Source organism: Argiope bruennichi, chromosome X1 (genome assembly GCF_947563725.1).
Source record: "Argiope bruennichi chromosome X1, qqArgBrue1.1, whole genome shotgun sequence".
NCBI lineage: Eukaryota > Metazoa > Arthropoda > Arachnida > Araneae > Araneidae > Argiope > Argiope bruennichi.
Genome location: NC_079162.1, coordinates 8,351,686 through 8,363,345, shown reverse-complemented (window position 1 = coordinate 8,363,345; position 11,660 = coordinate 8,351,686). Strand labels below are relative to the sequence as shown.

The 11,660-nt window shown below is 31.5% G+C and overlaps 1 protein-coding gene across 1 annotated transcript in view; it reads right to left on the bottom strand.

The window, feature by feature from the left end:
* Nucleotides 1-190: 190 nt before the first annotated feature.
* The window catches only part of LOC129958460 (glycogen phosphorylase-like), a 75,142-nt gene continuing 63,672 nt past the window's right edge, over nt 191-11,660 (bottom strand). The window contains exons 11-19 of the mRNA XM_056070954.1: nt 10,805-10,919; nt 8,196-8,297; nt 7,901-8,107; nt 7,552-7,773; nt 4,919-5,046; nt 4,691-4,825; nt 4,494-4,560; nt 1,335-1,505; nt 191-837 (exon numbers count right to left, since the gene is read on the bottom strand). Of these exons, the coding sequence (XP_055926929.1) occupies nt 1,353-1,505; nt 4,494-4,560; nt 4,691-4,825; nt 4,919-5,046; nt 7,552-7,773; nt 7,901-8,107; nt 8,196-8,297; nt 10,805-10,919 (1,129 nt within the window). The 3' untranslated portion in view covers nt 191-837; nt 1,335-1,352. The remainder of the gene's footprint in view (nt 838-1,334; nt 1,506-4,493; nt 4,561-4,690; nt 4,826-4,918; nt 5,047-7,551; nt 7,774-7,900; nt 8,108-8,195; nt 8,298-10,804; nt 10,920-11,660) is intronic.

Here is an 11,660-nt window from a genome sequence, read left to right as displayed (position 1 = left end):
ATTACAAAATTCTGAAATACATTTTTGAATAAAAAGTAAATTAATTTACTCTTTGGAGTTTCAAATTACGTAAGTATTCGGTTCAAGGATCATATTTAATTTGACAACACAAAAGTATAAAACAGCAGTTAATGTTTTGGTATATATTTCATTATAACAACTTTATCCTAAGAAAAATGACATAACTACATGAAATTTAACAGATTTAATTATGGCTTGGAACACAAAGCATGTTTGAGAAGAAACGCTGATAGAATTCCAAAACTACATATTCTATATATATATGTACAATAATAATTATCCAATGAAAAATATGCTTTAAACACATCACAAAAAACTATCACATATCAACAAATAACAAGCTCAAACATATAACAAAGAACAAAAATATTGGGAATAGAAGATAAACATTCCATAATAACAACTTTATATAAACTTATGAGCATTTAAAAAATTTCAGTCTGTTTAAAAACAGCTAGAACAAACAATATCTAGAATCATAAGACAGGAAGATGAAATCCACATTACAGGTATTTCATTTATAATAATGCAAATAAATTTCATGTACTGAACAGAACTGAAATGCATTTAAAACAAATATAAACTCATAATTTATTGTTCCAGTTTAAATGAGAAACAATGTATTTAAATAGAGCCTTTATACATGTTCGGCCTAATGGAGTTGACAGTTTACACGAACAAGGCAGTACACATTGTAAAAAGCCTTTAAACATCCACAAAGCATTGTGACTAAACAAACCATATACTGTGCAACTTCTTATAAGAATTCTTGAAACATCACATCACAATAATAGGTGAGGCAACTTTATAGCTCATCTAGAAGAGAAAAATGTATAACTATAGCACAAGAAAAGGCAACAGTTTCACTAATAAGAAATAATAAAAAAAAGCTTTCTCTGCTATTTACTTAGTATTAAAATAGAAACACAAACTACCAAATATAGGTTTGTAACTTTCTAAAGAACTTAAATATATACAATTTAAAATTTCTCCATTAGAAAGAGTATACTATTACCAGTTTTAAAACAGGAAAATATCAAATTATTTTGAAAATTCTTTAATAATCAATGCTATAAATACATCAAATTTCTGGTACTTAGTAGAACACACATTTCAAAAATTAGAAATAGCTTTAAATCTCCGAGATGAAAAAGAAGTTAATTTGCTTTGAATATTTATTACATTAGTCAGGCAATTAATAAATCAAAAAAAACCGAGTTAAAAGCTATTTAAAAGAATTAGTTTCTTCTACGCTTCTTTCCCACGATTCTATATATTTTAATAAGCAAATACAATAAAATAAAACGACTTACCTGCCAACACAAAATAAGCTACTCTCTGGCTTCATGTGGTGCTGGCAGTTTTTCCCAACTAGGTTCAACACCCCAGATTTCCCTAGCATATTCTGCAATAGTACGATCGCTAGAGAACTTTCCAGAGGAGGCAATATTCATGATTGCCATCTTAGTCCATTCTTCAGTATTCTATATATATATATATATATATATATCAGAAAAGAATACTTAGTTTAAAAAACAGTCGTCTTTTCATACATCACCAAAAAACAAGATAGGTAGCAGTATTTTTCGTCAAACACAAACTATTATAATATTGAAAAGAGAACGATTAGTTCAAATATTTAACTCGCAATCAATAAGTTATCGTTATATAAGAATCCTTTTTAAAGACGTTATTTGATTAATTCTAATATATCTGATGTAGAATTCATTGTTTTTTTCGTAGTCTGTAGATAAAAGAAATTTAAATCTTTAAGGGTCTTGAACATAACGCAATAAGTTTGCAGCACTGAATAGCATTAAACGCACCGGCATTTCATCGATACGTTGGAATTACCATTGATAAAATGTTGACTGCTCGCGGTAGGCTTAGTTTAAACAGTATCTGATAAATATCCTAAGACTTACTAACTTTTGTACATAGTTTACAGGGCATAATTTTTTCCCGCTATCCTCGATCTTTAGCATATTAACGATCAAATCCCAATAAATGAGGAAGATAAGCGAAATAGCTGTATAATTATCTCATTCCAATTTAAGTTCATGACATCCGATTTAAAGTAATATTGATCAAACAATGCAGAATTTAATGGACCTAACTTTGATTTTTTAGGCGAATTTTTTCTATAACTGATCACAAATTATTATTGTTCGAATAAATTTTAGGGATATGTAAAAAAACGTGATAAATTCCACTTCCTTGAACTGGTGATTGAAACCTTTCAAAATTAAATCCATGCCCCAAAGACGCTATGTTTAACAGGGCCTGATCCTTTCTCAACAATATTCTTAATATCAGTGCATCCAATAAAGCTGTTGTGATTTATTGGAGGCATCGATCCAGCAAATCTTACCTATTATCGTATCCAAAAAATATTTTCACATTGGCTTCGGATTACATTTTTATCACTCGACAGGAAGATTATGGACAATCTTCAGCAACCTACACATCTGGCATTGCAAAAATTCTAAGTTCCCGAAACTAATGTAGATAAGTACTGAAATGTTTCTATACAAGTAATCCGTCTATACATATCAAAAGCATATTCATTTCAAGCAATTCAAAATTTACATGATCTTCATTGTTTTAGGGTGCGAGACAGTCAAACTTGTACGCCGTCTTTGTTTTGGCCGAAAATGAAACATTAATTCAACAAGATTTTCTCATGAATGATCGAAAATTGTTCGCCATACAGACTCATCTTTGGAGAAATTCGAAGTTCCCAACAAGTTATTTGCCTACACCAATATCGATATTATTGGTTCATTACGTTCATCGCAAGGATTTACATATTGTCTTGCAGTTATTGATAGATTCAAGGTGATTTGCGGCTATGCTACTGGCCGACATCCGATTATGTAATTATTTGATACTTTTGATTTGAAACTCCTAGACGATTTCAACAGCACACATTCAGTTCACATGTGTGTTTCACTCTTTGTCAAAATTTTACGGATTAGGTTCCGCACACACTAATGCATCTATCAAGAATTTCGTCATCTTCAAGGATGATAAAAGTTACTGTGACTGCTAACAGACTGAAATCAGCTCATCTTTTATCTGACAGTCCCAATTAGCCTGAAAATACATCATACTAAGTCGGCAAATCTACCATCCCTTCAGTAGCAGTGCAAATACTTCTGAAAAATCACCAATACTTATGATGCAGACAAATCATTTTCCGTTGAAATATATATTTTTTAAAACGATATAACATTTTGAATGCCAGTTTTTCTCTCTACAATAGCTTGGTTCATAGATGGTAAGGCGACCCAACTATCATACATCATTTAACATTAAACATATCGCGAGCCAGTGTATTAGTGAAAGTCCGGTATGTTTAGAGTTAAATATTTATATCTTGCAACAAATATTATTCTATGATTGGATTTTGTATCGGAACAGTCGATTATCTTTCGCTAAGTTATTCCTATGTAAAACTAACAGTACATACAAGGTTAAAGAAATACAAATAAAACTAGAGAATCTTATTCTTGTACCCACATGCATAACATCGCCAAAAATCATGTTTCAACACAATAACCGTATCGATTTTCATTGAAATTCCTTTTAATATATCAAAAGATGACAATTTTTTTTAATATTTAGGAAATTTTTAATATGTAACATCGGAGTTGAAACTTAACAAAATGAGAAGCGCACTTCTGGACATAAGAATTCGAATACATCTTTTGTAGCGTTTCTCGGTTCTGAGCTGATGACTCACCAATGTTACTATCAAGCACCATTCAAAAAGATTTCTCAGAATTATTCATATACTTTCCATAGCCAAGTTTTAAAACTAAGATTTTAAAAAGATTAAAAGATTTTGCCTTCTATGATTCTTTAAATTTTGAAGGGTATTGGGCACAGTTTTATATTACCTAAAGGCAAGACAGGATTGTTTCAATGAGTGATTACTACTTACTAAGAATTCAAAATAAAAACAGAAAATGAAAGCATATGACTAAATTGTTTCAGTTGAAAGCTATGTTATTATAGCATTTCAACATTAGATGTGAATTTTTTGGATAGAAACAAACAGCTGTATAAGTTCAACGCTCCAAGATTACATAGAAACAGAAGGAGAAATCACGAACATTTGAGCTTTCTGATATTACAAATTTTCAGAATGTCCTACCAATATAAAATCAATTAAAGGCTTACAAATACAAGATCAAAAATATAAGGGTTTATAATAACTATCATGCTACTTCAAGCACTTCTCAATTGTTTAACCTTTATTGATTTAGAGACCTTGCAGGCAGTTGTAAAAATCAAATATATGCAGTATTAATAGCAATAAATATATAAAATGGTAGGTAGATGAATTAGTTACAACAAGATAATATAGTACAGTATATATGAATAATATTTTAAATTTTAACTGATAACAAAAATTGAAAACATTTATTTCTGTCTGGAAAAGACATGCATTTTGATGACAAACTTACCGTAAACATATCACTCACTCGCTCTTGGCACTTAATGTAGGCCTCATAATCAGCGAACAAGTAAAACCTTAAAATATATATATGCAATAATAATTGAATAATTTGCAATCATTATAAATGCAAACGAAAAGTTAATAATGAAAGATAAATTAATAAATACTTAAAATTTTTTAATTATTTTTTCACCATACATTCACCTGTCATGATTTAACAGAATGTTAGTCAAATCCTTGAAGCAATCTGGGTTGTTAGGACTGAAATATCCACCACTTATCTGATCAACTGCTTGTTTGAGTTCAGGAAGAGCGTTGTAATAGTCCCAAGCATTGTATCTACACAGAAAGAAGTAAAAACAAATGTTATTACGTTAAATGAAATTTTTTAGAACTACTAAAATTAGATTTCATAGTAACTGCAAAACATACCCTTTTCGTTTCAGATCTTCAACTTCATCAACTGTCATTCCGAAAATAAAGATATTCTCAGCACCCATTTCTTCCTTCATTTCAATATTAGCTCCATCTAGAGTACCAATTGTCAAAGCTCCATTCAACTGCAAAGGAGTTTATTAAGCAAATTTCAAAACACAATGTATGCAAAATTGCCACATTTCATGATAGAAAACACTTAAAAGTAATTACAATACTGACATCATTAATCCAGAAAATTAATAGCACAGAATTCTTGCAACAAAATTTTGTGGCTAGAAATTTGGAAAATTAATGTTGCCAATAAATACTTCGCAATAATTATATTACATTAATAAATCATTCGTCATTTCTTAGCTATAATATATGAGGGATAATATAGAATTCGTCTCTTCTTCGTTAGAATTCTTTTACTAAATAATGATGATGCATATAGCTCTGAGAACTAAGTAACTTAATAAAAATAGAGAATTCGAAAAATGTGAAATGAACATGCAACTCGTCTGCATAACAAATACAAATGTCGCAAGTCACTTGAGAAAGTATCTAGAAACAAAGTAAATTGCATGTGAAAAATTCTTTAGCTTCTTTTCGAAAATTTGACGACTTTGATTACAAAACCATTTACCAACATAATGTTTGCGAAAATTTCAGAAAATGCCCACTGACCCTACTCGCTAGAATTTAAGACTCTGAAAGTCTCACTAATTGACGGTACTCTAATTTCAAATGGAATTTCCTAATGTAAGATGCATTTTCGAATCAAGTGAATAAAAAAAAGTCGAATGACATTTTTAGGCATTCATTCACAATGTTTACTCAAAAGAGAAAGTCATTCCGTACATATGGACGCAAAGAAATGCTACAGTACTGTGCAAATTACTTGGGACAAACAGATTTTTTAAGAAAATTGTTCCTTTCTCGGGGATTTTCTGCGTCAAACCATTTTCAACTGCATATTCTTAGAATGTGTGACTTCCCTTGGCTAGTCTAAACCGGTTTGACTACGTGATCATGACATGTCGAAAAATTTTCCCTTCAATTGCTGTAAAAAGTGGTCACGTGTGAATTGTCTCCTTCTGACGTGTATTAAAAAAATGGATATCACTCCCAGGAAAAAGACTAGAATTGTTACCCTTAGTCAGCATACTTCTATGACTGTGAGGGATATTGCTGCAGTGATTGGAGTTGGAAAATCCAGTGTTTCTAGGATTATTAATCAGCAAAAGAATTTTGGGGCAGTGTCTCCAAAATGAAAAAGTAAATGTGGACGCAAACGCAAGACCACACTTCGAACAGACAAATTTCTTGTACGAAATAGTACAATGCATCCTTACAAAACAAGTCGAGGTCTTCAGAGAATTATTAGCTACTGGTGTGAGCGTGGATTCATCGACAGTTCGATGAAGGCTTGGTGAAGCTGGGAAATTTGCAAGAAAACCAATAGAAAAACAGTTATTAACACCTGCAATGAAGAAAAAACATTTGGATTAGGATAGGAAATACAATCCTGGACTGCACAAGATTGGAAGAAGGTTGTATTCAACGGAAAAACGCATTTTCTTGTGCAAGGGTTTCGACCAAGATTTGTCAGGCGAAGTGGTGGAGAACCCATCAAGGAACAACATCTTATTCAAACAGTTAAGCACCCTCAGAAACAGATGTTTTACGGTTATTTTACTTCTGAAAGACCTGGCAGCTTAGTAATAGTTGAAGTGATGATGAACTCTAATGATGCAAAACGCCTATGATGCAAACGTTCGCTGGTAGTGTTGGTATCTTTCAACAAGATCTTGCTCCATGCCATCCTTCTAAGCTAACAACGAATTTTTTTCAAAAACAGAAAATAATGGTTTTGGATTGGCCTGGTAATTCTCCTTATGTAAATCTCATCGAAAATTTGTAGAGCATTGTAAAGAGATATCTGAGTTAAATGGACTGCTCAGCAAAGAAAACAATGATTGAGAATGCTATAAAAGTTTGGTTTCGCTATTACGAGATCAAAAATTTATATTCTAATTTAGTGGAATCCATGCCAAACCGTGTAAAGGATCTCATTCAAGCTAGAGGAGGACATATTTTGTATTAGATTGCTATACTGTGCCTGTAAGTTAACCTATACTAATTAAACGACATTTGTGAAAATTTTTGTGTTTGTCCCAATTAATTTGCACAGTACTGTACATATTTTCAAATCTGTAACACTTAAAAATATTTATGAAGATTCAAAACTTTTGTTTAAATTAAAATTCTAACACATTGGTTTCAAATTATAAGTAAAGACAATGTACTTTTACAAAGAGGAGGAAAGCTGCTATATTTATAAGCAGGACTAATCACTCAAAATGATTATCCAAGCATAACAAGAAAAAATAAACAGAAGATTCTAGTCATCGGGAGTAAGGAGAGAAAAGTTTAAAATTGGTATAATGTTAATGCTTTATTTCAGATATGCACAAGTTGGTTTGATCTAACCGATCGTTTGAAAATCATTGATAAAATATGATAAATACATATTTATTTTTGAAGAAGCGATTTACAAAAACAAAATAAGTTTAAATGTGATCAAATTCACAAATAGTCAAACAATTGACAAAGAGACTCAAGAGTTACTAGATGCAATGACATACCATAAACTTCATATTTCCCGTGCCTGAAGCTTCTGTTCCAGCAGTAGAAATTTGTTCGCTAAGATCAGCAGCAGGTATAATCTTCTCAGCTAATGTAACTCTGTAATTTTCTAGGAATACAACCTTCAATTTTTCTCCAACAACAGGATCGTTGTTAACAACGTTTCCAATAGCACAGACTAGCTTAATAATTTGTTTGGCAGTATGATAACCAGGAGCGGCCTAAGAGAGAGAGAGAGAGAGCATTTAAAAATTCCAAATAAAGAAAATAGACGACGAATATAAAAGGGATATACTAATTCAAGCAACTATACACCCTACAGAAACTATAATAAAAACAAAACCTCACTTTTCCTCCAATCATAATAGTTCTCGGAACGAAGGGAGCATTAGGATTCTTCTTAATACGGTTATATAAAGTAATAATATGAAGACAATTCAACAATTGTCTTTTATATTCGTGGATTCGTTTAACTTGAATATCAAACATAGAGGCTGGGTTAATGTTAATTCCTGTTTCTTTAGTAAGATATGCAGCAAGCTTCAACTTGTTTTCCTGCAAAAAAATATTTTAAAATAAGTTATTATAAGGAAATTAACCATATAACAAATTATTACAATCCAGTTCATAACAAATTCCTTACCTGTTTAATTTTGTGAATAGTCCTAATGAAAGATGCATCATTAACGAATTTCTTCAGTTTCGAAAGCTCTTCAAGATGTGTAACCCACGAATCACCAATTCGCTACAAAAAAAAAAAAAAAAAAAAAAAAAGAATCCTGAAAATGTATCAATGTTAATTATATTTTTCATTTATTTTCTGAATTGCAGAAATTGAATTTTAATAATACTTTGTTTATAAAAATACATCCGGTTGAAAATTGAAGCAAAGACGTTTTAATTGTTTTATCACCATTTAATTAAAATGAAATATAAAAGAACTCTGAAAGCCAACTAATAGCACTGAAAAATTGAATGTACATACGCATGAGATTAAGGCAAGAAAGAAACCCGTTTAAAAATTTCTACACAAATGGAAAAGTCAAAAAGGCATAACTATAACCGATAACGAAAAACGATTTAATGTTATACAAAATTTTCTAAGCAACGATGGGCAAACATATTTAATTTTTAAACTTGGCAATAAAAACTAATCCCTATCATGAGCACTATCAGGAGGTATTTACATCTAAAATGAACTTGCCTCAAAATGATGAGAATGGAAATTCAATAACGATATTTAGAATACAGTGGAAATCGCTCAATTTGATTGTGGTTAATACTATCATTTGCGTTATATTATCAAAATTCTCTGATCCCGAAATGACATTCAAATATAGCCATATATTTTTTTTAAATATAGTACACTCCCAAGTATCCGTTCTAATGTGGCGGAAGGGCAGGCCGGATAAACATAAATGCCGGATGACCGGAATTCTATGAACGAATATTTCTTTGCCGACCGATACCAGAAACAAAGTTTTACACCAAGACTCACTGTTATACGCATTTTCTCACTTCCTATTGAGTATTAAGCCCTCCATTCATCTGAAGCCAAGCAGAATCAGAACGCGCCCGAGGCACAGTGAATCACAGAAGCCGTTGAGTTAAAACAGAATGCTCTGTACTGATAGCTTATATATATTTATATATAGCACTGCACGTTGCAAGAATTTTTAACATAAAAAGTAGTTAAGCTATATAAACTGCTCGCATTTTAACATAAATTTTGTAATGTCTAACGCAAATGCAGGAAACAAACAAAACATTAACGTAAATCGCAGGCCTAGTTCTTAAGAAATTTGACTGAAAACGGATTTTATTTTTCACTGATAAATGATCACACAGATATAATCAGGAGCAGCGGCAGCAATTTTGGTCCGTTACACACTGATGAAACAATGAACAACGAGCAGAACGCTGCTCGTTTCCTGTCACAATTTATATTTTGCACATGACACGTAGAAGGATCGCAGCAGACGCCTGCTTCTAATGCCTTGGTAATGTTGCCAATGCAATGCCTTCTTTTCCTCATTTAATTACGATGGAAGGAAACTAGACTGGATAGTATGGAAGCCGGATAGTCGCGAAACCAGATACTCGGGAGTGTACTGTAATCACTACTTCATTTAATGTTATCAGTTTGAAATACAGAACTGATCGGTCTTTCATTATCAATTAATAACTAACATTCGTGGAATTTTTTTGCTTCACTTGTAAGGAAATATCCGAGTTTTTCCCCTGTTGGAGGGATTTCACATTTTTGCATCTGGATCAGAAAGATATGAATAACTTAAAGGGTAAAACTACGCTGCCATGTCAGGCAGATATCTATTGAACAGGCAGTGATACACTGTTTCCTGCGACTGTATTATGATAGCAAAATAAATTCAAAAAAAACCCGACTTGAACGAACTCTAAATTCATCTGACAGTAATACTATTTTCAAATATGTAAAAAGCAATTATGCAAAATGAAAAAACGTATTTAAAAGTTCTCGGAAACAGTAAATGGCAATTTTTTTAGACAGTATGAATAATATTATGAAAAAAAAAAGTGAAAATTGCATGCGTTACTGGAAATTTTAAATTTAAAGGCCTTTGTCTGAAATGTCATTTTGATGTCCCATTCTTTACATCAAAGTCTCTGTATAAAAAATACAGTAGACTTCGACATTCCCCCTAGTCTTACACACCTCTGGAACATGTTGCTTGGTGGTGAATTTTTCCAGTTAGATCTTCCTTCTCTCCGTACACGATTTGACTGTTTAACGTACTCCTACTCAACATCGTAACATTTTTCTTCTTAACATATAGTTAACTCATTTCCCACATAAAGAAAAATAATTTTTTTCTTTTTTTGCGCAAGAGCATACATTAAAAAAAGTATCATTAGATAAATCATGGATGTCAATATGATTCGATATAGTCAGGACACTATAAACCGACAGATGTTTGGTCCGATGCGAATTCAATTAAACACAATATTGCAATGTTAACGAGTTTTCTTGACAGTGCTAATAACAGAAAGTCAGCATGAAAAACAGAATAAATATATATTTTAGCAGAATACAGTACTATTTAACATGTGAAACTCGACATTATAAATTTTACAAATGAAACCTTATTTACTTAAAACCCTTTTACTAGAAAATGAATGAAAACTTTAAAAAAGAATTCCATACTAAAATAGTACGTTTTAGACGCATTTCAGAGTATACTAAATAATGTTGAATGTAGAAAAAATATCTACTTCGGCAATTGCATCAGCTAGGCTCGGATTGCACAACAGAAGCCATCTACGAGGAGTTATACCATTGGTCTTGTTCTGAAATTTCTCTGGAGTCATTTCATAAAAGTCACGGAATCTGTTTAAAAAGAATAAAAAGTAAAATTGGGCAGAATTTTGCAAAATTTTGAAAGTAAGTACAATATAATATATTCATCCATGTTAATGTACACATATCCAAAATTAAAGACTGAACCTACTCAGGATGGGCAGCATTTGTTTGAAGTTCCCCGCCTTTTCCAGGTTTTAAGAAATTTCCCTGACATTTTTCGGATGCTTCTAATATCATCAGAACGAAATCGCGTTATTTTATTCTCTTTAATTATTGTACAATATGTTCACTTTATTTGAACAATTGTTCTACTAAATGTAAATCAATGTAAAATGTTATTTAATTCTCAGAAAAAAAAAACATTTTCACTTATTGAATTTCAGATAAGCTTCAGTTATGTAAAACACTAACCCCCCTTTTTTTGCAAATATATTAACCAGCACTAGAAGATACATGTCCATCTAGACCAACTTTTAGTCGACAAGTCATACCTCGAAATGTTTGTCAAATTTACTCCAGAAAAATGCAGTACAAAAATATATGCACATTGGTGGAGTGCTTAAGAATGAAATGATTCGCTTCCTTCCGGTGGGGTCGCCCCTATCCATACTGTTCACCATCATGCCAATCAGAGCTGAACAATAATTTTACCAATAGAAAATTCATTTACAAATACAAAATAAAATCAAAAATGAATAGACCTTTACCTCACCCACTATAATTTTTAAAAAATCAGTGGATGCTGGCTCAATGCTTAACCCGTAAAAT